Source organism: Oncorhynchus mykiss, chromosome 16, assembly GCF_013265735.2.
Source record: "Oncorhynchus mykiss isolate Arlee chromosome 16, USDA_OmykA_1.1, whole genome shotgun sequence".
Classification (NCBI taxonomy): domain Eukaryota; kingdom Metazoa; phylum Chordata; class Actinopteri; order Salmoniformes; family Salmonidae; genus Oncorhynchus; species Oncorhynchus mykiss.
The window spans coordinates 53,339,119-53,366,070 of record NC_048580.1 but is presented as its reverse complement, the minus strand read 5'-3'; the positions used below and the strand labels follow the sequence as shown (position 1 = coordinate 53,366,070).

General features: G+C 43.5%; 1 protein-coding gene across 4 annotated transcripts in view; it reads left to right on the top strand.

The window, feature by feature from the left end:
- Positions 1-26,952, top strand: part of LOC110492286 (solute carrier family 2, facilitated glucose transporter member 1-like) — a 52,669-nt gene that overhangs the window by 10,922 nt on the left and 14,795 nt on the right. The window contains exons 1-4 of one of the 4 annotated variants that reach the window (XM_036947246.1): positions 16,612-17,003; positions 22,428-22,523; positions 22,830-22,904; positions 24,923-25,083. Coding sequence is in view for 3 of the 4 variants with exons in the window: in XM_021566480.2 (XP_021422155.2) it covers positions 16,986-17,003; positions 22,428-22,523; positions 24,923-25,083 (275 nt within the window). In the remaining variant the exon portion in view is untranslated. Of the gene's footprint in view, positions 1-16,611; positions 17,004-22,427; positions 22,524-22,829; positions 22,905-24,922; positions 25,084-26,952 lie in introns of those variants that run through there. The other 3 variants (XM_021566481.2, XM_021566480.2, XM_021566483.2) reach the window with 3 other exon arrangements.

The window sequence follows — 26,952 nt, the reverse complement described above, 5'->3', positions numbered from 1 at the left end:
TAATTTGAACTTGAACAGTTCATGTTTGTTTGTTTATAAGTCTAGTCTGTCTGGTGGACGGTGCCTTCATTCTGGGTAGCGCCTCGGATTGTCTGGAGGCTCCTGAACATCCTCAGTGTGTGCTTGTTCCATTATAGCTTCTGCTATAGCAGCACCTTCATCAACACGTTCCCTTCTTTCACTCTGGGGTCTCTTTACTGCCCCACCCCCCCCCCCCCCCCCCTCCTACAGTTCCCTGTGTCACACTCAGGATCTCTCTGGGCCTGTTCTCTCTCGATTGTTGTGCTGTTTTCCGTGGAATGCATTTGGTTAATGTGACGCCGGCACATTATGTCTGGGTTCACTTGAACCTGGTAAGTTCTGGGTCCCGTTTGTGTGTGTACGGTCCCTCTTGTCCATTTCCCTCCTCTTCTGTAGTCTCGCACCATCACTTCCTGTCCTGTTTGGAGATGGCGCTCCCGGCCACCGGAGAGCATCTTGGCTTGTTTGTTCAGCACTTCATTACGCCTGTTTGGCTTCATGATGTCCAGCTGTGTGCGGAGAGGCCTCCCGAACATCAGTGCGGCTGGGCTTTCATTTGTCATGGCATGTGGGGTGTTTCGGTAGGAGGCCAGGAACTTGGCCAGTTTTGTTTGCAAAGTCCCTTCGTCTCGTTTTGCTGCACGGAGTCCTTGCTTTAGGGTTTACACAAAGCGTTCTGCCAGCCCATTGGTGGCAGGGTGGTACGGAGCTGAGGTTGAGTGTTTGATTCCATTTACTGACTTGGAAACGCGTCACTTACAAAAGCTTGCGCGTTGTCACTTACCAGCTGCAGCGGCAAACAGAAGGGAGAACACTATCGTCTGAGCTGAGGTAGAGGAGTCAGTGCAAAACACCTCTGGCCATTTGGAATGGGCATCAACAGTAACCAGAAACATGTGCTTTTCAAAGGGACCAGTGTAGTCCACATGAATTCTCTGCCATGGCTCTGCGGGCCATTCCCATGGGTGGACTGGGACAGGCGCAGGCATGTGAAGGGTTTCAAAACATCCGCTACAGTTCTTCACCATATTATCTATCTGTTGATCCAGACCTGGCCACCAGAAGTGGCTCCTTGAGAGCAGCTTCATTTTGACAATTCCAACATGATCTTCATGTAGTTGCTGCAATACTAGATGTTGGCGTTTCTGGGGTATCATGACTCTCATTCCCCACATCAAACATCCTTGGTACGTTGTAATTCCGTTTCTCCGCTGGAAATACGGAGTCAGCTCCTTTCTGCCAGTAGCTGGCCATCCTGACATGGTGTAGGTGTACACTTTTTGACAAGGTCACATCTTTCCTTGTCTCCTGTTTGATAACTGTGCTTGTAACTGGTAGTGCCACGAGCTGAGCGGTATGGAACATGTCCACTGCATCCACCCTCCTTTGTCTTTCTCTTGTACACGGCAGTCTGGATAATCCATCTGCATTTGTGTGGAGGGATGACGGCTTAAACTCAATGTCATACATATGACTGGCAAGGAACAGGGCATATCGCTGTAACCTGGCTGCTGTCATTGCCGGAATGCCTTTCTTTGGACTGAAAATGGAAAGCAACGGCTGGTGATCTGTAACCAGTGTGAAACAATAATGGGGGGCCAGTTCCAGGCACCACATACAGCTGTAACTGCTGTGTTTGCCCCCCATAATGCACTCTGACCTGCAATGCCCCCATTGGGCTCAATCTCTCTCCTGAGTAGGTCTTCAGCAACACATGTGTTCTTCAGCTTGATAGCCTTAAAAGTTCTGATTGTAGACGGTAGTGGAAATCATAGACACTGCAGATCCTGTGTCCAGCTCCATTTTGAGGGGTTTGCCTTCGATATCTGGTGTCCCCCATATTATGCTACTGCTGGGAGAAGTCACTGTTTAACTCCATTGTACCAATTAATCGTTCATCTGAATCACTGCCACTGTTCTCTGCTAGTGCATTCACAGACCCTTTAATTTTCTCAGTGATCCCTTTTGTGACTGAATTTTGCTTTGCATGCTCTTTGAATGTGCCCCCTTCTACTGCATTTGTGACAAATTTCGTCTTTGAAACGGCAGTCCTCTGCTCTGTGACCATCTCTGTCACACCTGTTGCATTTTTCGGCCACACGGGGGCGCTGTCGTCTGCATGAACTTGTGCAGGGAAATTTGTGACAGGTTAGTACTACTTTTACTTTGCAACTCAAGTGCATCTTTAGTTGCGATTTCCATAGCCACAGCAATTTCAACCGCCTTTGCAAACGTGAGCTCTGATTCTGTGAGCAAACGTTTTTGAATGTCATGCAGTATTCTATGTTATTCTGGTACTAACTCGTTTGAGTAAATGTGAAGTTCCAGTTCAATTACTTGTATTCAGAGTCTTTCTTATTATATAAATGAGTACTAAGTGTTAAGACACTACAATGGCGACCAGGATGATTACCTGCAGTGTGCATCACGAATACAGATGGAGCTCGTAGGAAGAGGAAGATTTTGACCCTGTAGCACAACAGCTAGCAAGCAATGAAGACGAGGGGAGAGCTGACGAGAACGAGGCGGCAGATCAAAGACCCGTGGAGCCAGAGGTAAAGAGAACGGCTAGCATCGGGAAAATAGATGTTTGACGACGCGCAAGAAAACTGGGCAACTTACATTGAACGACTGGAACAGTACTTCATTGCAAATGACATTGCTGATAACAAGAGAGTACCAGCGTTGTTGAGTTTAATTGGCCCAAAAACGTACCGTTTGCTAAGAGATCTGACTGCCCCTCTGAAGCCCTCAAATAAAACGTTCACAGAGATTGTGGAGATATTGCAAAATCACCTATTCCCCCCAAACCACTCATCGCGGAACGTTTTCGTTTCCACAAGAGAGATCAGAATGAGGGGGAGGGTGTTAGTTTATTCAACTCAGTTACATATGTACTGTCTGAACATTGCCAGTTTGGAGAGAACCTAAATGACACATTAAGGGATAGATTTGTTTGTGGACTGAAACAGAACAACACTGCACATGACCAAGAGTGCTCCATCCTTAAAGGGGCATCCGTAATTAACATAACAACTTTTCTCCCACATTCACCGTAATCATGTTCCCCTCCACACTTGGCACGTCATTCCTTCCTTTACATTGAACAGCTCCATTACCCATTCTTTCACATTTAAAACACCGCAATATCTGACATTGAAACTAAGGAATCCTATCTGTACTTTCCCAGGCATAACCTTCTCAAACCTCAGCAGCACTGATAGGCTTTCATTTCTTTGACCCGCTTTCCTTGACCCACTTGGCCTCAATCCCTCTTCCTCCCTTCAAATTTTCTATAATATCATCTATGGACCCCAGTAATGACTCCAATCTAGCATAAGCACCAATGACATGGCTTTTTATTTTATTTTTTTGCCCCTTTTTCTCACCAATATCATGGTATCCAATTGTCCCATCGCTGCAACTCCCATACGGACACGCGAAGGTCGAGAGCCGTGTGTCCTCCTAAACACGACCCAGCCAAGCCGCACTGCTTCTTGACACAATGCTCGCTTAACCCGGAAGCCAGCCGCACCAATGTGTCGGAGGAAACACCGTACACCTGGCTACCATGTCAGCGTGCATGTGCCCGGGCCCGCCACAGGAGTCACTAGAGCGTGATGGGACAAAGACATCCCCTAAACTGGACGAAGCTGGGCCAATTGTGCGCCGCCCCATGGGTCTCCCGGTCACGGCCAGTTGCGACAGATCCTGGACTTGAACCAGGATCTCTAGTGGCACAGCACCTTAGACCACTCGGGAGGCCCACCAGGGACATGGCTTTTAAGCTTGTTCCCATTAAGCTATTCAATTTTCAGAATCGTCTCTTGCTGAGCCTGGCTTTCACAAATATTAACAATCTACAATTTCCAATGAACTGAGCTAATTTGACTTTCCACTGCCGACCATTCTTGTCCTTGACCATCATCCTCCTGCTCCATACTATCAGAACTGACACCCATATTGTTTACAATCCAGCACAGCTGTTGCTTCACTGACTTTTTCTCAATTTCCTCCATTTTGTCCGCAGTACTCGCCGCCATTTCCCCTTAACATTTCCCTGCCAGTTCTTTTGTGTCCCTGACCTGTATGAAGCTACCCACAATAAGGATTAGCTTCTGGTAAACTGTTTGCCACTAGTGGCAATAAATGTTGCTGCCACAGGTTTGCCACATATTCAAATAGAATCTTGAGAGAATTGTCTGCCACAAAAAAAACTCAGGTGAACTGTTTGCCACTAGTGGAAATAAATATTATTGTTGCCAAAGGTTTGCTGCAGATTCACCACTAGTGGCAAACATTTGCAACATTTTTGGCACATGTTTTAGTTTGCAGCAAATTTGCCACAAACTTGTGGGAAGTTTGCATCAAATGTATTTTTGTAAGGATTGGCTAGGGGCGGCAGGGTAGCCTAGTGGTTAGAGCGTTGGACTAGTGACCGGAAGGTTGCAAGTTCAAATCCCCGAGCTGACAAGGTACAAATCTGGGCTGTCATTGAAAATAAGAATTTGTTCTTAACTGACTTGCCTAGTTAAATAAAATAGATGTATTTATACAGTCAAATTAATTGTTGTGATTTCACCATAATGTAGCTTTCCAATATTGTTTGAATAGCTCAATGTTAATATTCTTATTTTCTGTATTAAATTACCAGTGTACGTGGCAATATTGTATTAATGTGCAAGACATATTTTCTACAATGGCTTTCTGTTCCATGGTGTTCTGTTGGGCCAGTATTTGGTCCTGCTTTCCTGTGCTCAAAGTTATAGGTGCTATTCTACACAAGATGGCAGCAGCATACAGTACTGCCAAGAGGACCCTGCTACCAGGTTTCCCTAATAGCTCTGCATAAGTCTATGGAAGGTTGCTGGGGTGCTGCATAAGGGGCCTGTGTTCAAACATTTTCTCACATTGAAAGCAAAGGATCACTTGCTGTGTTCCGACAATGCTTAGTTAAACATCTATTTTCATCTACATCCCTCAAACACAATGACTTCAAAAAAATATGCAAACGTCCCATTTGCTGATATGCAAAACTCACCACCTTTCTTTTCACATCCCCTTTAGAGCAACTTCCTCTTGTTTTTATAGGGGCTTGACCAACATTTTCGATCTTTTCATCTAGGAACCATTTGAACATTTTTAAGGATTGTTCTGAACTTTCACTCTCCTGGATGGGATTTTATCTCCCAGAAAATGTTCGATAACTTTCGAAAGATCCTTCAAGGCTGGAACAAGTTATTTTACTGTCTCTGTCACATGTAGATTTCCAGTTGCTGGTGTCAGTCATTAAAATTCCAAAGCTGATGAAGCAGATTCTCCAATTAATTACATAGATTGGTCAGCACATTTACCAGCTTGTCCCTAGCTATGACTCATTGCACTGAATGACTGGTCAAATTCAGGATGCCAGCCTGTTCTCCTATTTGTCCCAGTGGCAGGAAACAAAGAGGCAAAGTTGTCCTAATTGGGGAAAGGGAATAATGGCCCTACAGTATTTCGCCAACAGAGCAAACTGAGTACTCTTGCCACATAATTGTGGCTTGAAACTGCATGCACTGTGCTGATGTCATGTCACCATCTTTGTGGGAGTGATGGGTTCCATTTGACACCCCACTTTCATGCTGTGCAACGAACCTTTCAACGGTGTCAACCTCTATTACAAAATGGTACCCTTGATGACAGGGACAAGAGCAGGAGAGAAAGTGAATGTGGGGGTACTTGTTTTGGGTACACTGGTGTCGTGTCTTTGGCTATGCCGGATTAAGTGATATGACATGCTATTCTATAAAATACTTTCTCCGTAATTAATATCACCTGATTGAGCTAATCATGTAAATGTAATTAACTAGAGAGTCGGGGCACCACATAATATTTATAGAGCTGTTATCTTCCGAATAAACTCTTAAAGACCTAGTAATATTTTATAGCAGTCAATATTAATCGTCACCTTAATTCAGTCTCATCTGAAAGTTGTAAATTCTTGGTTATCTGCACGAACCCTGGCTAACAAGTTGACTCAGCAATACAAAATTGGGTGTAATTATTTATTTACTAAATACCTAATTACTCATACACATAGTTAATCATAACTTTATGAATAATTGTCAAAGGAAAACGTCCCTAGTGGGCGGAACAGATATGACAGCTTGTTACACAAAAGAAAAGGGGCTGGGTTTGAGTGAAAGAGCGGGAAGAATGAGGAACAAAGGGCGAAGCTGTGGTATCTTAAATACAGTATCTTATGCATTCTAAATTACCGCCCATTTGGAACAGGAAAATGCAATAAATATTTACTCTGAGCTGCGCTTCGGTAGGTTGGTGGTAGATGGAAGGCCGTGTTGCCAAACCGAGTCCTTTGTCCTTTGAAGAATGTCTCTGGTGGTCAATTGGATACGTTGCAGTAACGTCGTTGTGTGGTAGACAGTAGACTCTGTAGACTCTGTCTGTTCCTTCATATGTTGGCTTCGTTCTGTAGTTATTATCTGAACCATTCTGACATCGAACCGTCGTCCTCACATCCTCGGAACCGGAGGTTATATTATCGTCAAGGCTTTATATAGGAAGGGAGAGGAGGGCGTGTTTGAAAAGTTTTATAGCCCATGTCCCTTCACAGGGGCAGGCCACTGATTGAGCAGAGCCCTAACCTTATGAAAACCCAAATCTCACATTTTAGTAGCTAAAATCACATTTCATCCCATCACGAATAATTTCATGTAAAAACATTTAAATTGAACAATTCCATGTGAATCTGATAAATATGTGTAGACTTTCCTCTGTAGAGTTTGTCATCTTATCATTGATGAGAATGTCTCAGATGACAACCGAACTGACATCATATTCATTAAGTACCACCACATATGTTCAATTGGTCGGATTACCAGAATATAGTTCATTTCCCCCCCACCTTCTGATGTTCCCAGAATCTCTATGTTAACCAAGGGGTTTGCAAATGTAACACCAGTAGGGTAGAGAGAGGAAAAAGGGTGGAAGAGGTATTTATGACTGTCATAAACCTACCCCCAGGCCAACGTCATGACACTGGTGAGTCTTTTGCCGCCACCAACCTCTGGATCAGGTCTTGATCTTCCTGTTTGAACTCAGTGAACTGGCAGATCCCATTCAACTTTACAGTAGGTCCAGGACAGAGAGAGAGTGTCAGAAATGATGGCAGGCAGGGCTACCCAGTAAAAAGTTTAAATCGCCACTACTGTACAATATGCTTGCTAGGCACTGGTTTAAAAGAGTGAATAACAGTAGTTGTTTTGAGGGAAAAAGTCCTTGCGCCAGCCTTCCTCAATATTTGTGCTCTGCCATGCCACCTATACAACTTCCTTGACTGTTCTACCCATGACCTTGTGTGTATTTACTAGGCCTACTTTCATGATTTATTATTTGTGCATAGTGTCTCAAAGCACTTATACCATGTGTATTTTCTCTGTACTCTGGATTGGCCAGTTTGGATGTCCGTCACCTGTGCTAGGCTGGGATTGGAGGTTGGAGGCAGGATGGAGGCAGGATGCTGGATTAGGCAGCGGGAGCAGGTGGGCCTCAGGTGTCAGAGCAGGCAGGTGGGGAGGGGATCAGGTTCCTGTCATGTGAAGTTGAGTCATCCTGGAGGCAGGGAGTATTCCCATGAGCCAGCAGCACTATGGAGGTCACATGACTGCCTGGATTAGGTGTCATGTTTGTAGCCGAGCTCATCCTCTCTCAAGGGAAGTCAAGGTGGCCATCAGCCAGTTCACACCCAGCCACAGCCCTCAGCCCTCACCAACAACAACTGCAAGACAAAAGTGTGTGTTTCAAACTCACATTGGTCTCACATGCAAGACGTTCAACAAAAACAATTGCGCTGGTGCAAAGTTTGAAGTTAAATTTTTTTCAGAGGGAATCAAATTAAACACAAAAGGTAAAATAAAAGTTAGAATTGAGTTTAAATGAAAACAATATGGTTTAGCTTTAAGAAATTATTCCCTTCTGCAAATGATAGGTGGCAACTTTGCACAAGTGCAAATGCTTAGTAAATCTGGTCCTAAGACCTGTATGTTACATCCTACCACAGCATCATCCCAGTGTCAGAGGTGCTGGTATCAAAGCATTTCCTTAAAATAGCAACTGTACCCAGGGTGATTACAGTCAGCACTAGGAACTGTCCAGATAAGCACTCTCTCACCTGTACTTACATGAGAGAAACAATGCGACACTGCCAGGACAGGTGAGAGGGAGGGACAGACATAATATATTATCAAATGAGCCTGGAACAAGTGAGCAATGTCATTATTATGACAGTGCAGACCTTGTTCTTCCTTGTGAACATCAGTTGACTGCCCTAGCTTGTTCTGCTATCCCGGTGAAAGTGACATGCTCGTTCATTCCAAATAAAGCTTTTTAGAAGTTTTGTCTCGTCATGAAAAAGCTGTTTGTTTGGCTAGCACACAACTTGGTAAAAACATATTGGGCTCTCTCTAACTGTAGCCTCTGTGTGGTGGAAGTCCTTTCAGTGGTAGATGACGCCATGCAGATATTGGATTGCAAACGCCCATTGTGCTCTCCACCCTACTGTTTCCATTCTAGCATTGTGGCCCGTAGTGGGTGTAATGACCCAATACACAAAATATTTATCACAGAAAAAAATATAGCTGCAGTAATAAATCAAATGTTATTTTGGGGAATTTGTTTACAGGACAAAATTACTAAACTAGACAATGCTTAGCTTATTATGTACGCAGGTGTAGTAGTAGTTCACCAATTAACATGTAAACAAGCAATAAGGAAGCCATTTTCTTTCTCTGACTACTAGGCCATACTGTTGTGGATGTGGTCTGTTTATTGTATTTGCTTATCCTGAACTGCTGCTATGTTCACAATGTGTTGTGTTTATCATTGTTGGTCCGTCAGTCAGTCAATGGTCGGCTAACTAAGGTGACCCTTGCGAATCCATTAGGCCTATTATCATGACAGAGGAGGACCCCGTGTCTTGCATGCAGGGGCTATCTATATCTTCACTAGTTACAGCACAACCAAAGCAGAAACCCATTCAATAACAACCAGTCTGGTAGGTGGAAGAATGGGATTCCTGTTTCTGCTAAATGGCTCATTCATTACCTGTCAGTTCTGTCTTTCATTATATACTGTAATAGTTTGCTTTGTATTAAACTATCTGTACTGTTTTGTATGAATGTATTTTCCAAACCTGGATGTTTTTGATCATGTTGCATGGCTTTGGACACAAGGTGTTCGCAATGGCTTGCATTCAAGAATTCTCTTTTGATATATTAAACAATACTGATCCCACCAAACCTCCACCCATTCTTTCTTTTAACAGTATTGTTTATGTTCACTTTCAAAGTGTATTGATTAAATCATATGGACCCAAGTTTTGCATTCATTTGCTCTTGGAGCAGTAGTCTGCACGTAGGTCTTTCCTGCACCTCGCAAAATATATGTTTTTTTGATTTTGGCATTGATGACCGGACAGCACCCTACTGTCAGGAACAAAGGTTGGCGTCAATAAAGCCATTGACCTCAGCACATTTACCCTTTCTGTGGAAAAGTAGTGTACTTCAGTCCCATTTTTTTATTAGTAGTAAGACCAAACCTATTGATATTTTTGTCCTATAGTTATTGTTCCTCTGGTGGCTTTGACCTGTAAACCAGATCTACTAAATGTCCCATCCCTCCACTTGCAAAACTCCAATCCAGTATTATTGCTGTGCGTGTCTTTTAAAGTGTCTTGTACCCATTTATGGAATTGGCCTGTTTTCCTTTTTAATACAAGCAATGACCATTGTTACATTTTAAATTTGAGTCATTTAGCAGACACTCTTATCCAGAGCACCTTACAGTTAGTGCATTCATCTTAGGGTGGCTAGGTGGGACAACCACATCACAGGCATACAGTAGTAAGTAAACTTTTCCTCAAAGTAGCTATCAGCAAAGTCAGAGCAAAGAGGGGGGGGTGCAAGTGTTTAAGTTTTTTATTTTTTTAGGGGGGAGGGGTTGAGGTGAGGGGGATTATTTCAGATATTCTTTGAAGAGGTAGGGTTTTAGGTGCTTTCGGAAGATGGGCAAGGACGGTGCTGTCCTAGCTTCAGATTCCACCATTGGGGTGCCAGGACAGAGAAGAGCTTGGACTGGGCTGAGCAGGAGCGGGCCTCCCGTAGGGGTGGGAGAGCCAAGAGACCTGAGGTGGCAGAAATTATGTGCTCGGGTTGGAGTGTAGGGTTTGAGCATAGTGGTAGAGAGAGACAGTTCCTCTTGCTGCTCCGTAGGCAAGCACCATGGTCTTGTAGTGGATGCGAGCTTTGACTGGAAGCCAATGGAATGTGCGGAGGATCTGGGTAGCATGGGAGAACTTGGGAAGGTTGAAAGCCAGTATAGCGTTCTGGATAAGTTGCAGGGGTTTGATGGCACAAGCGGGGAACCCAGCCAGCGTGTTGCAGTAGTCCAGACGGGAGATGACAACTGCCTGGATTAGGACCTGTGTGAGGTAGGGTCGTACTCTACGGATGTTGTAGAGCATGAACCTGCAGGAGCGAGTCACTGCTTTGATGTTTGCAGAGAACGTGACCCTGGTGTTGTCCAGGGTCACGAACCTTGATGTTTGCACTCTGGGAAGGCGACACTGTAGAGTTGTCAACCGGGATGGAGAGGTCTTTGAGCAGGCAGGTCTTCTCTGGGAGGAAGAGCAGCTCCGTCTTGTTGAGCTTGAGGTGGTGGAACGACATCCAAGCTGAGATACCAGTCGCCTCCTGGGTGTCAGGAGGGAAGGAGAAAAGTAGAGTGTCATCCACATAGCAATGATGGGAGAGGCCATGTGAGGATATGACAAAGCTGAGTGACTTGGTGTAGAGAGGGAAGAGGAGAGGACCTAGAACCAAGCCCTGGGGGAGACCAATAGTGAGAGTATTCTTTCCACGTCACATGGTAGGAGCAGTCTGCCAGGTAGGATGCAATCAAAGAGTGTGCAGAGCCTGAGACGCCCAGCCCTGAGAGCGTGGAGAGGAGGATCTGATGTTTCACGGTGTCGAAGGCGGCGGCTAGATCTAGGAGGATAAAAAGAGGAGAGCGAGTCAGCTTCGACAGTGCGGAGAGCCTCTGACACAGAGAAGAGCATTCTCGGTTGAGTGACCTGTCTTGAAGCCTGCCTGGTTAGAGTCAAGAAGATCATTCTGAGAGGGATAACGAGAGAATTGATCAGAGACCGTGTACAATAGTGAAAATTCACTTTGTCTGAGAAATACAGAGAATTAATGTAGAGGGTCTATGACCCTAATAAGATGTACTATCTATTATTGTTTGAAGGCTATAGGCCCATTATCGTGTCTAGTTGGTATAGCCAAGGTTGAGAGCCCTGCGTCACCGCCCGGAATACTATAAGATGCACGTGCCTAGGTTAAATGTTATGCAATTATTAAGAGGCTAAGGAACAAAGAGCTAATATCTTGCAATGTCCTTCTCAATGTCCAAGCATTAAATGATTTAGGTAACCTAAGCTCAGAGAAGCACAGTTAGAGACCGAGCATACATGCTATGTATATTGCTAATAACATTTACTGCTAGACACTTCACCAAATAATAAGAAGTAATAGTCCTCAGAAATGTGAGGACTACGGTTCGTATCCATTTAAAGATAATAAGAACATAACACATTTAACAAATGGTACATATCAGAAATCTTTGATAAAAAGAATACAAAATGTCTTAGCAGCATAGAAAATTCACCACTATGACATACAAATGTACATCAGGAGATCGGTTTTCCTAAGACTCCATAATCAATGTTTTTAAACCCAGTTTTTATTATTATTCCAAGAGCTCCAAATCCCAGCATCTCCAGTCTAATTAACATCACTTTGCATGGCCCAAAACATTAAAACAAAGACATGAAAACAACACACAAATTCTTGGATCTAGTCATCACAACTCCAATCTAAATTATACAGGCACATCCCTGTGTCGCTCCTCTTTGAACTAGTCGCCATCCGACAAACAGAATAACAGTTACTCTGTAACAATAAATCCATAGCACTTACCATACAATGACACATGTCAAAATTCATAGCTCTTTGTTTCAAGAGTTCATAATCCAAACATGACAATCTAATTGTTTTAATTAATTTTAGTCGGTTCAAGTTGCATCAGTCTTCACCCCTCCTGGCTTCAGTGACCCTAGAAGTTCTGTGGTAATGTCTTCATTGAGATTGCCACAGATAAGGTGTTTGACCCCTGTGATAGCCCACAGATGGTGTCATTCTACCAATACTCGGCGTCAGCAATTCACTGGCCATCATCGTTCCCCTTTGTTCACTCTCTTTATATTTCCACTACAACATGCTCAAATGTTTTGGAAAGAACCTAAAGAAGGGATACAGGTCTATAGTTTTTGACATCAGATGAGTCGAGTGTTGGTTTCTTGAGGAGGGGAGCAACTCGGGCCATTTTGAAGTCAGAGGGGACGCAACCAGTGGTCAGGGATGAGTTGATGAAACAGGAGGGAGAAGGATTTAGCAGAAGGGAGAGATGATAGAATAGACGATGGCGTGGTGGGAGATTGCGACGGCTCATGACCATCTGGGTAGGGGCTGAGTGGCTAGGGTTGGTGGAAAGGGAGACAAAGGGAAACAAAATAGGGATCAGGGGGTTGCAGTGAGAATACTAGGTGAACAGCCTCTAGTATTGCTTGCCTTGTGAGCGTATTGCTTGCATTGTGAGTTGGAGGGGATTGGGAAAGGGTGAGGTCAAAAGAGTGGAAAGATAATCGAAGGCAGACGTCTATAGAGGTTGAAGTCGCCAAGTACAAAGAGTGATGTGCCATTGTAAAGAAATTTGCTTTTCAAGGTGTCAAGCTCATTGAGGAACTCTCTAAGGGCACCTATTGGGTGATCGAAGACAATGTTAAGCTTTAGTGGACAAGTGACAGCATTGAATTCAAATGAGGAGATGGACAGGTGAGAGAAGGAGAAAATGAGTAGCCCTGTGCCACCACTGCGGCGACCAGATGCACTTGGATTATGAGAGAAAACGTAGTCCGATGAAGAGAGCAGCTGGAATAGCAGTGTTCTCTGGGGTGATCCATGTCTCCGTCAGGGCCAAACATTAAAGGGACTGAGGGGCAGCATAGGCTGAGATGAACTCCACGTTCTTGACCACAGATTGGCAGTTCCAAACGCTGCCAGAGACCCATAATTCCACATGGATTGTGGAATTTTAATTACACTAAATTAGAAGGGTTGCAGCCAAGGTGTGTAGCGTCTGTAAAGCCTACAGGGAGATTAGCAAACAGGTATAGAACAACACACACATAGTTGCCAAAGCTACAAAAGTGTCATTAATTTTCAGGCATTTTCAAGACTGAGAATTTAGTCACCTCGGGCTCCATATTCACAGTTATGTCCATAATGTTCATTATTTGTTTTAAAAGTGGACATTACCTTGCCAGTAACATGATGGCGTAGCCTACGCAAACAGATTAAGAGTCTACATGAAACATGTAATGTTCATGTGAGGGACAATTGCTCCTCCTGATAAACAGGTGTAACGAAATTCCTCTTCTTCAGAGGAGGAGTAGCAAGGATCAGACCAATGTGCAGCGTGGTAAGTGTCCATAATGATATATTTAATAAATCAACAGAACAAAAGTACAAACAACCGAAACAGTCCCGTATGGTGAAAACACTAACACAGGATACAACCACCCACAAAACACAATAGAAAACAGGCTACCTAAATATGACTCCCAATCAGAGACAACGACTGACACCTGCATCTGATTGAGGACCATACTAGGCCAAACACATAGAAATATAACAGAACAAAACATAGAAAAACAACACAGAATGCCCACCCCAACTCACGCCCTGACCAACTAAAATAAAGACATAAAGGAACTAAGGTCAGAACGTGACAACAGGTTCACTTCCCAAACTATTTACAATGCCAATCTTGTATTAGTGGTGTGGCTAATTTGGCCTAGAGGTAGATTTGTGTTTAGAAAATATTTTGATAACATGCCATCACAGATCTGGCATGAGAGGGCTGTGGCACCCATCTTAAAAATGAAAGGTTGAAAAAAAAAAAACACATCCAGGAAAGAGCAGCTTAGCATTACCACGATGCAGGAGTAAACAGCATACGACTGACAGGAACAACTCCTATGGAAATGTAGCCGTGTTTTCAACATTATAATTTCTTGCAGTTCTACACTTTTTGTCCAAGGGGTGGAGAAGAAATTATACAGTTTTAAAGCATAAGTACTGCCAATGTCCTGCCATTCTCAGATCACTGCACCTGTACATAGATGGGCTGTTTACAGATGGGCTATCTACCTACCTCATCCCCATACAGTATTTATTTATCTTGCTCCTTTGCACCCCAGTATCTCTACTTGCACATTCATCTTCTGCACTTCTACCATTCCAGTGTTTCAATTGCTATATTGTAATTACTTCGCCACCATGGTCCATTTATTGCCTTAACTCCCTTATCTTACCTCATTTGCACTCACTGTACATAGACATTTTGTTTTCTTTTGTTCCGCTGTATTATTGACTATGTTTCGTTTATTCCATGTGTAACTCTGTGTTGTATGTGTCGAATTGCTATGTTTTATCTTGGCCAGGTCGCAGTTGCAAATGAGAACTTGTTCTCAACTAGCCTACCTGGTTAAATAAAGGTAAAATAAAAAACATGTTGCCATGGGTTATGCAATATTCATATGATATCTGAGTGACCGTGACAAACAAAATCAATTGGGGCCCACTGGAGGTCAGGGCCCCTGGACACATGCCTTGCGTACTCAGTCAGTAATTCTGCCACTACAAGGTTTAGATTGCTAGGTGAGTCTAGCCAGCTATCTATAAAATGTTCGCTGACATGGCCTAATTAAGTGACTGTGAGTGACTGACGCAAGAGAATAACTGCTGCTTTTTCATTTTATTTTTGTTTTGGGGGTCCCCTAGCGGATGGTTGTTGCTTATGTCTAGAAACGGCACTGCTCAAGTCATTGCTGCCAGTACGACTGTTCCTGTCAGTCGTGTGCTGTTTACTCCTGCATCAACGTTCATGCCAAGCTGCTCGTTCAAGGACTTGTTTATTTATTTTCGTCAGTCAACCTGTATTATGCTGGCCCAAAACAATGTAGGGAATGTTCTGATCAGTGGTATAGTGGTTGGTAAACACACATAGACACCCTAGTGACATCTTATCAGAACAATCTGACATTTAGAAAAATCCAGAAAAATTATTGTGGGAGTTTGTATATTAATTAAAAGCTCCATCACCTATTTTGGAAGATATCTGCCATGGAGCCAGACCTGCGATTGGCACGATATCTAAATATTTGTATACAATATGTGCCAAATTTGGTGCTTTTATCTCAAACTGAACAAGTATTATGCTTAGTCACCCCAAGATATGGTCTGATTCATATGTCCTCACTGCTTGAACATTTAATTAATCTAATCCCCAAGTAACTCAACAATGGCCATGTTCCTAAAGCAACGCTATGCTACTATTCACTTCCACCAGAGCACATGCCACTCAGTTACTTTCAGACCAGCCCAACATCTAAACAGCTTGTCTGTCTTTATCATTGAACTTCAAATCAAATGTTCACCTTACAGTGAAATGCTTGCTTACGAGCCCTTAACCAACAATGCTTTAAGAAGTTAAGAAAAATAAGTGTTAAGTAAAAAATTGATAGGTATAAAAGTAACAAATAATTAAACAGCAGCAGTAAAATAACAATAGCGAGGCTATATACAGGGGGTACCGGTACAGAGTCAATGTGCGGGGGCACTGGTTAGTCGAGGTAATTGAGGTGATATGTACATGTAGGTAGAGTTAAAGTGACTATGCATAGATAATAAACGGAGAGTAGCAGCATCGTAAAAGAGGGGTCTGGGTAGCCCTTTGATTAGCTGTTCAGGAGTCTTATGGCTTGGGGGTAGAAGCTGTTAAGAAGCCTCTTGGACCTAGACTTGGCGCTCCGGTACCGCTTGCCGTGCGGTAGCAGAGAGAACAGTCCATGACTAGGGTGGCTGGAGTCTTTGACAATTCTAGGGCCTTCCTCTGACACCACCCGGTATAGTGGTCCTGGATGGCAGGAAGCTTGGCCCCAGTGATGTACTGCGCTGTACGCACTACCATCTGTAGTGCCCTGCGGTCGGAGGCCAAGCGGTTGCCATGCCAGGCAGTGGTGCAACCTGTCAGGATGCTCTCGATGGTGCAGCTGTAGAACTTCATAACAATTTCATGAAAGATATCACCTCATGGATATGCCTCCTTTAATTTATAATACCTTCTGCACACATTGAAGGCTTTACCTTTTTAAAGTAGCCTGACAATACATAATATTACAGCAATAAGTTAGTTACTAATGGATAATTGAATTGCTAATCTATTAACAAGTACTCTTGCCTTAGATACTAGAATTACTTTTTCAAAGTAGCACATGCAACATACATATGGACTGAAGTGGGAAAATAGCTCTGTCCATCAGAACTTTCTTCTACAGTAGTACGCAATGATCTACGTCATCTGCCGAGCTATCCACAGCCAATTAGAATCATATTTTACAAACAGGCTCTCTCCCACTCCTCGGAATCGCTCGCTCCGAAGCTGCCGACAGTCAATAACATTGAAAGCTGATTGAATAATATTAACCGGTTTATGTCCAGTAAGAACGTATCAATGGGAGCCTATAACGAACGGTAGGTATACTCGCGTATCATAAAATAGATGAGTAAAGACCGCATAATGAAATTGTAATAATGAATTGTGGATTTTCAATGTTTTTTAAAAACTTTAATATCAGTATTTACAAAGGCTAACGACGGTGTAGTAAGCACTGGATTTTAGTTTCCCCACTGGAGATAAAAGGATACTAGAAGACGTCTGCATAATTGTGTCCTGTCTTCTGCGAGGTATCCCGACAACCATCTATACTTCGTTGATCAATCACCATGGAAGGCGAAGGAAAGGTAATGACAAAGAGCTACCCAGAAACTGGTCAAATTAGCCGAGTAGCCAAAGTATGCTGATGGGCAAAGAGTCTTGTTAGCATGTACAGTTTGGTTTGTCTACATGACTTATGGATAGTCTACTAATGTTAACTTTTTTTGCAGAGTATATGGAATAGCCTGGGCAGCACTTGGGCGCATGCCATGAAACGACCCGACACAAAGGATGTTTGTAATGTAAACATTTGACAATAACTAATGTGGTTGGGTTAGGGTTGAACGGGATGGTTAAATTTGTTTGTGGGACCAAAGTCTCAAACTTGCATATCAGTCTAGACTGGATCCTTATACTTAAACAATCCATCATAGACTCTGCTTTATTTTGTGAATTACATAAAACGAAATGCTTACAATTCTTTACTTTATTCGAGCTTAACCAAGTGTCAAAACATCTACAGTTGAAGTCGGAAGTTTACAAACACTTAGGTTGGAGTCATTAACTCGTTTTTCAACCACTCCACAAATTTCTTGTTAACAAACTATAGTTTTGGCAAGTCGGTTAGGACATCTACTTTGTGCATGACACAAGTAATTTTTCCAACAATTGTTTACAGACAGATTATTTCACTTATAATTCACTGTATCACAATTCCAGTGGGTCAGAAGTTTACATACACTAAGTTGACTGTGCCTTTAAAATGCTTGGAAAATTCCAGAAAAGGATGTCATGGCTTTAGAAGCTTCTGATAAGCTAATTGACATAATTTGATGTACCTGTGGATGTAATTCAAGGCCTACCTTCAAACTCTGTCTCTTTGCTTGACATCATTGGAAAATCAAAAGAAATCAGCCAAGACAAGAAAACAAATTGTAGACCTCCACAAGTCTGGTTCAACCTTGGGAGCAATTTCCAAACGCCTGAAGGTACCACGTTCATCTGTACAAACAATAGTACGCAAGTATAAACACCATGGGACCACGCAGCCGTCATACAGCTCAGGAAGGAGACACGTTCTGTCTCCTCGAGATGAATGTACTTTGGTGTGAAAGTGCAAATCAATCCCAGAACAACAGCAAAGGACCTTGTGAAGATGCTGGAGGAAACCGGTACAAAAGTATCTATATCCACAGTAAAACGAGTCCTATATCGACAATCTGAAAGGCCGCTCAGCAAGGAAGAAGCCACTGCTCCAAAACCGCCATTAAAAAAAGCCAGACTACGGTTTGCAACTGCACATGGGGACAAAGATCACACTTTTTGGAGAAATGTCCTCTGGTCTGATGAAACAAAAATAGAACTGTTTGGCCATAATGACAATCGTTATGTTTGGAGGAAAAAGGGGGAGGCTTGCAAGCCGAAGAACACCTTCCCAACTGTGAAGCATGGGGGTGGCAGCATCATGTTGTGGGGGTGCTTTGCTGCAGGAGGGACTGATGCACTTCACAACATAGATGGCATCAGGAGGACGGAAAATTATGTGGTTATATTGAAGCAGCATCAAGGCATCAGTCAGGAATTTAAATCTTGGTCTCAAATGGGTCTTCCAAATAGACAATGACCCCAAGCATACTTCCAAAGTTGTGGCAAAATGGCTTAAGTCAAAGTCAAGGTATTGGAGTGGCCATCACAAAGCCCTGACCTCAATCCTATAGAACACTTGTGGGCAGAACTGAAAAAGCGTGTGCAGCAAGGAGGCCTACAAACCTGACTCCGTTACACCAGCTCTGTCAGGAGGAATGGGCCAAAATTCACCCAATTTATTGTGGGAAGCTTGTGGAAGGCTACCTGAAACGTTTGACCCAAATTAATTATTATGACATTTCACATTCTTAGGATCAACACTTTATTTTAACTGGCCTAAGACAGGGAATTTTTACTTGGATTAAATGTCAGGGATTGTGAAAAACTGAGTTTAAATGTATTTGGCTAAGGTGTATGTAAACCTCCGACTATATGTGTGCGTGTTGCCGTCCTATGTCAATGGTGCATGTATCTCTTCTGACTGACAACATTTGAAACAAATCATGTTATTTTATTACTTATTGCTCACCCTGAGAAATTATAGGCATAATCCTAGTTAGATAAACGCTTTATATGTTATAATCACCAGATGAATGAATGTCTTTGGGGAACCCTGTCCTGTATGGCAGTAAACAAATTGTAATATTCCTACAAATATTAAGCCACTTCATCATCCTTATTCGGTACATTCGGAAAGTATTCAGACCCTTTGACTTTCTCCACCCTTTGTTACGTTACAGCCTTATTCTAAAATGGATTAAAAATGAATAAAAACTCAATCTACAAACAATACCCCATAATGAGAAAGAAAACGTTTTTTTTTAGACATTTTGCAAATAATTTAATTTCAGACTCTTTACTCAGTACTTGTTTCAGCACCTTTGGCAAAGATTACAGCCTCGAGTCTTAGGTATGACGCTACAAACTTGGGACACCTGTTTTTGGGGAGTTTCTCCCGTTTCTTCTCTGCAGAGCCTCTCAAGCTCTGTCAGGTTGGATTGGGAGTGTCGCTGCTCAGCTATTTTCAGGTCTCTCCAGAGATGTTCAAGTCTGGGCTCTGACTGGACCACTCAAGGACATTCAGAGACTTGTCCCGAAGTTGTCCTAAGTTGCCCCGGTCTGAGGTCCTGAGGCCTCTGGAGCAGGTTTTCTTCAAGGATCTCTGTGCTTTTCTCCGTTAATCTTTCCTTCGATCCTGACTAGTCTCCCAGTCCCTGCCGCTGAAAAACATTCCCACAGCATGATGCTGCCACAGTGCTTCACCTTAGGGATGGTGCAAGGTTTCCTTATTTTGACTGGGCAGCCAGCTCTAGGAAGAGTATTCTTCCATTTAAGAATGATGGAGGGCACTGTTCTTGGACCTTCAATGCTGCAGAAATGGTTTTGTACCCTTCCCCAGATCTGTGCCTCGACACAATCCTGTCTCGGAGCTCTACGGACATTTCCTTCGACCTCATGGCTTGTTTTTTTGCTCTGATATGCACTGTAAACAGGATGCACTTGTGCTCAATTTCGAGTCCCATAGCAAAGGGTCTGATGTTTACCTTTCCGGCAAAGGCCCCCCCCCACACATCAAATTTTATTTGTCACACACACATGGTTAGCAGATGTTAATGCGAATGTAGCGAAATGCTTGTGCTTCTAGTTCCGACAATGCAGTAATAACCAACAAGTAATCTAACCTAACAATTCCACAACAACTACCTTATACACACAAGTGTAAAGGGATAAAGAATATGTACATAAAGATGTATAAATGAGTGATGGTACAGAACGGCATAGGCTAGATGCAGTAGATGGTATCGAGTACAGTATATAGATATGAGATGAGTAATGTAGGATATGTAAACATATTAAGTGGCATTGTTTAAAGTGGCTAGTGATACATTTTTTACATCAATTTTCCATTATTAAAGTGGCTAGAGATTTGAGTCAGTATGTTGGCAGCAGCCACTCAATGTTAGTGGTGGCTGTTTAACAGTCTGATGGCCTTGAGATAGAAGCTGTTTTTCAGTCTCTCGGCCCCTGCTTTGATGCACCTGTACTGACCTCTCCTTCTGGATGATAGTGGGATGAACAGGCAGTGGCTAGGGTGGTTGTTGTCCTTGATGATCTTTATGGCCTTCCTGTGACATCGGGTGGTGTAGGTGTCCTGGAGGGCGGGTAGTTTGCCTCCGGTGATGCGTTGTGCAGGCCTCACTACCCTCTGGAGAGCCTTACGGTTGTGGGCGGAGCAGTTGCCGTACCAGGTGGTGATACAGCCTGACAGGATGCTCTTGATTGTGCATCTGTAAAAGTTTGTGCTTTTGGGGACACGCCAAATTTCTTCAGCCTCCTGAGGTTGAAGAGGCGCAGCTGCGCCTTCTTCACCACGCTGTCTGTGTGGGTGGACCAATTCAGTTTGTCCGTGATGTGTACGCCGAGGAACTTAACTTTCTACCCTCTCCACTACTGTCCCGTCGATGTGGATAGGGGGCTGCTCCCTCTGCTGTTTCCTGAAGTCCACAATCATCTCCTTTGTTTTGTTGACGTTGAGTGTGAGGTTATTTTCCTGACGCCACACTCCGAGGGCCCTCACCTCTTCCTTGTAGGCCGTCTCGCCGTTGTTGGTAATCAAGCCTGCGACTGTAGTGTCGTCCGCAAACTTGATGATTGAGTTGGAGGCGTGCGTGGCCACACAGTCGTGGGTGAACAGGGAGTACAGGAGAGGGCTCAGAACGCACCCTTGTGGGGCCCCAGTGTTGAAGATCAGCGGGGTGGAGATGTTGTTACCTACCCTCACCACCTGGGGGCAACCCTTCAGGAAGTCCAGTACCCAGTTGCACAGGGTGGGGTCGAGACCCAGGGGGTGCTGGGCCATGTTGACTACAATGCTTCCCACAGTTGTGTCATGTTGGCTGGATGTCCTTTGGGTGGTGGACCATTCTTGATACACACAGGAAACTGTTGAGCGTGAAAAACCTGGATTCACTTGGTCAGTCTGTCATGGAAAAAGCAGTTGTTCCTAATGCTTTGTACACTCAGTGTATATTGCTGTTGAACTGGATGGTTAAATTTGTCTGTGGGACCAAAGTCTCAACTGGATCCTGATACCTAAAGCAGAGTCTGATGGTTTGTATATTCTGTGAATTACATAAGGCGAAATGCTTAGACAGAGATTCATGTCGATGTGCGTTTGAGGGAAACTTCTATAGACATTAGTGTGACTGCAACTATTTCACATCTTGGAGGGGGTGTCACTCACTAAGAAGAGCCTACGCACTTAGGTGTGTTTCTTACGTAAGTTTAAGTGTTCGCGTGTGGCTTGGCACAGTGTGGCCTGTGTAAGCAAGCTGTCCTGTTTGCTTGCCTTGGTTCTGATGTTCATCATTCCTTAAGTGGATTATACTGAATGGACCACCATTCTCAGCCAGTGCTTACCATAGTGTCACAATGGTGGTGCACCTGCGAAGCTCAAGGATATGACAGGTGTCCAGATTAATTAATACTTTTAATAAAGCGGATACTCTTTGAACAGTTTACAGTCTTCAGATGTATTGTTCCAACATTAGACATTGCTAGAACATTTGTCATCAACTGTTCCTAAGGGGATTACACTGAACGGACCACCTGTGTCAGCCAAGTGTTACTGTAGAGTCACTATCACTTGTAAGTATGTTAACACAGAGTCCAAGTCAGGTCTCCAATTTCTCGTGCACATTTATTAAGTCTTAGTCCCAATTCACCTGTCATCTCATCCAAGTCCAAGACTTCTTAAATAAAAATCAGATTAGGCTAAATATACCCTCTCTCAAAGATAGTAAAAATCAACAACAATTACTTGTAGGCTAATGCTTTAATGCATGTGTTCTGAAGGCAGATGGAGCACTTTAGCTATTCTTTGTTAAACTGAAGAGATGTTTGTTTTTGCTCTGTGCCCACAGGGGTTGACGCTCCAGCTGATGATGGCAGTGGGAACAGCTGTGATTGGCTCGCTGCAGTTTGGCTACAACACAGGGGTCATCAATGCTCCCCAAAAGGTGAGTGAAAAAGAGTTTCAAATGGCACCCTAATCCCTATATGGTGCACTATTTTTGGACAGAGCCATAGAGGCCCTGTATAGAGAATCAAGTTAAAAAATGTTATGCATATTCTATGTTTGTGACCCTTAGAAGCCTGTCCAAATCCATTGAATGCGAAAACAGTATTGTTCCTATTCTTTCTTGATACCTCTGACTAGCTCAGCAGGTTAAGATGTTCCTCAGAGATGCATGGCGCTCATAGATCTCCTACCCAAAGGTGCCGTAATGCATGTTCCGACAGATTGCATCCCATCTCTCCAGCAGGAGCCCTGCCAGGTCAATCGAAGGTGATACATCACATACATGTAGGATCTTTGACTGACGTGGTGAGACTCGCTGGTGAGATGCAGTCCTTCTACTGAATTTAACACTTGGCTAAGTGACAGTCTGGCAGATATACTGGAGAGACTCTGGTACTGTATGTACTTCAAGCCAGCAGCTTCTTAAGAAAGTTCCTCAAGGTTTCTCTGATACCTGCTCTGTAAATAAGAATTTTCCTGAAATCCCAGTTGGAGGAGTCTTATTTCCATCTTATTCCAGGAAGGCTTCAACTGGGAAGTTTGGGAAAGGTTTACCATTGTGATCAATTCACTTGTGGTGTGTCCATTACACCTGGCAGAGATAACAAGGATTATTGTCAAATTCATAGGATTTAAGGGGAGGCTAGAGGAGTGTAACTGAGTTGTCCAATGAAACGAATGTCTTTTGCATCCCTCTGATTTTTTTAAGTTGACATTGCACCAATAGAGCATTTTAACCTCTAGCGTCTAGCCATGCCGGATCCGGGATCGTGAAAACAGCCTCAAGCTCATTACCATAACGCAACGTTAACTATTCATGAAAATCGCAAATGAAATGAAATAAATATGCTAGCTCTCAAGCTTAGCCTTTTGTTAACAACACTGTCATCTCAGATTTTCAAAATATGCTTCTCAACCATAGGAAAACAATCATTTGTGTAACAGTAGCTAGCTAGCGTAGCATTTAGCGTTAGCGTTAGCATTCAGCAGGCAACATTTTCACAAAAACCAGAAAAGCATTCAAATAAAATCATTTACCTTTGAAGAACTTCAGATGTTTTCAATGAGGACTCTGTTAGATAGCAAATGTTCAGTTTTTCCTGAAAGATTATTTGTTTAGGAGAATTCGCTCCGTTTGGTGCGTCACGTTTGGCTACCAAAAAAAAATGAAAATCCAGTCATCAAAACGCCAAACTTTTTTCCAAATTAACTCCATAATATCGACTGAAACATGGCAAACGTTGTTTAGAACCAATCCTCAAGGTGTTTTTCACATATCTCTTCAATAATATATCGTTCGTGGAAGTGTGCTTTCTGTCCTGAATCCCAGGAGAAAATGCCCGCAACTGAAGATTACGCACCAATTTAGACAAAGGACACCGGGCGGACCCCTGGAAAATGTAGTCTCTTATGGCCAATCTTCCAGTGATATGCCTACAAATACGTCACAATGCTGCAGACATCTTGAAGAAACGACAGAAAGCGCAGGCTCGTTCCTGGTGCATTCACAGCCATATAAGGAGACATTGGAAAACAGAGCTTCAGAAATTCAGCTAATTTCCTGTTTGAAGTTTCATCTTGGTTTCGCCTGTAGCATGAGTTCTGTGGCACTCACAGATAATATATTTGCAGTTTTGGAAACGTTAGACTGTTTTCTTTCCAAAGCTGTCAATTATATGCATAGTCGAGCATCTTTTCGTGACAAAATATTGCGCATAAAACGGGCACGTTTTTTTATCCAATAATGAAATAGCGCCCCCATAGATTCAACAGGTTAAAAGCCTGTTATATTAAATGAAGTGCCTTTCTATAAATCTCATTCAGCATTTTGACATGTCCTTCCGTGTGACTTCTAGGAACATCTTAACCCACTTAACGAAAAATGTTACCATGTCATTAGATTTAAGTTCAAAGTTGGGTGAAAAAAAAAGATTAAATTAACTATTTTGGTTGAAACATGCTCCAATGTTTTGTCACGATCATTTGGACAAATCACGATTTCGCAGATGTTCGCATTGTTCCAATTTCGGAAGGGGAGGGGACATTTGACACATACTTGCAAAGAGAGGGGGGTGGAGCGACCACCCTACTCCTGCTCCTCGTTCTAGTATCTTTTATAACACATCTGCCCCTAGAATTTAAACAAGCATCTGACTCAATTATGCAAGATTTTAGTTCTGGGTAATACCTATAATTTCACTGTATGGTTGGTAATTTACTATAAAGTGAATTGTGACTGTATGTATGATCATTATATTATTTCACGTCTCCATCAACCTTCAATGATGACTATAGTTTATGTATATTCTTCATGTGTTATGTTGTATTGTACCGTAGATCATCGAAGGCTTCCTGAATGACACGTGGAACAGCAGGTACTCTGAGCCCATCCCTACTACTTCCCTAACCACCCTGTGGTCCATATCCGTGGCCATCTTCTCTGTCGGGGGCATTTTCGGCTCCTTCTCCGTGGGCCTCTTTGTCAACCGCCTGGGCAGGTAAAACTGCAGTGTTTTTAATTTTTTTTTATAATATGTTTATTATTTTACAATAAAAAATCAAATAAAAAAGACAGCAATACTAACAATGACATTCATTGTACTGTTGAATGGGTTGGCCAATTTAGAAGACAAAACAAAACTTAACTCACACATACACAAAATAAAACAAAATCCTATTAGGTGGTACATGTATAGGAAGACAGCATATAGTCATTACAAGCAGTGTAGTTAAGCCAAAAATAAATATTGAGTGGAGTACAGCACAGAGTAGCAGCAGATCGTCAACCCAGTTATGAAGCGGGACTAGACCATTTATCCAGTATCGGCTGCCATATCTTGTAAAACATTGAACTTCTATTGGAGGTATTGTATCGACTCTTTTCCATATGTATTACATTCCCTAAATCCCATAACCACATTTCAAAAGTAGGTACAGTCTCAAGTTTCCAAAATTGCAATATGAGCCTTTTGGCTAATAGAGTACAAAGAGAGACAGCTTTCCCTTCGTGGTTATTCCCATCAACTGTACCAAACAGAGCGGTCAATGGGTCTGGGGCTAGAACTCTATTGTTACGGTGCGTGAATGAGGACCCAAAAGCGAATTAACGTAAACAGAGCTTCTTTAATAACAAAACAAAACGTAGGCTCAGATGGACCGGCAGGTTCCGACAGGACAGGACAAGGTTGCAGCAAACATGACGATAGTCTGGTTCAGGCATGAACAACACAAACAAGAATCCGACAAAGACAGGAGCAGAAACAGAGAGAGATATAGAGGACTAATCAGAGGGAAAAAGGGAACAGGTGGGAAAAGGGGTGACGAGGTAGTTAGGAGGAGACAAGGCACAGCTGGGGGAAAGAGGGGGAGAAAAGGTAACCTAACAACGACCAGCAGAGGGAGACAGGGTGAAGGGAAAGGACAGAAACAAGACACAACATGACAGTACATGACAGTACCCCCCCACTCACCGAGCGCCTCCTGGCGCACTCGAGGAGGAAACCTGGCGGCAACGGAGGAAATCATCGATCAGCGCACGGTCCAGCACGTCCCGAGAGGGAACCCAACTCCTCTCCTCAGGACCGTACCCCTCCCAATCTACTAGGTACTAGGTACTCTACACGGCCCCGAGGACGCATGTCCAAAATCCTACGGACCCTGTAGATGGGTGCGCCCTCGACAAGGATGGGGGGGGGGGGGGAAGACGAGCGGGGGCGCGAAGAACGGGCTTGACACAGGCGACATGGAAGACCGGGTGGACGCGACGAAGATATCGCGGAAGAAGAAGTCGAACTGCGACAGGATTAATGATCCGAGAAATACGGAACGGACCAATGAACCGCGGGGTCAACTTGCGAGAAGTGGTCTTAAGGGGAAGGTTCTGAGTGGAGAGCCAAACTCTCTGACCGCGACAATATCTAGGACTCTTAGTTCTACGCTTATTAGCAGCCCTCACAGTCTGCGCCCTATAACGGCAAAGTGCAGACCTGACCCTCTTCCAGGTGCGCTCGCAACGTTGGACAAAAGCCTGAGCGGAGGGGACGCTGGACTCGGCGAACTGAGATGAGAACAGCGGAGGCTGGTACCCGAGGCTACTCTGAAAAGGAGATAGCCCGGTCGCAGACGAAGGAAGCGAGTTGTGGGCGTATTCTGCCCAGGGGAGCTGTTCTGACCAAGACGCAGGGTTGCGAAAAGAAAGACTGCGTAAGATGCGACCAATAGTCTGATTGGCCCGTTCTGCTTGACCGTTAGACTGGGGGTGAAAGCCGGAAGAGAGACTGACGGAAGCCCCAATCAAACGGCAAAACTCCCTCCAAAATTGAGACGTGAATTGCGGACCTCTGTCCGAAACGACGTCTGACGGAAGG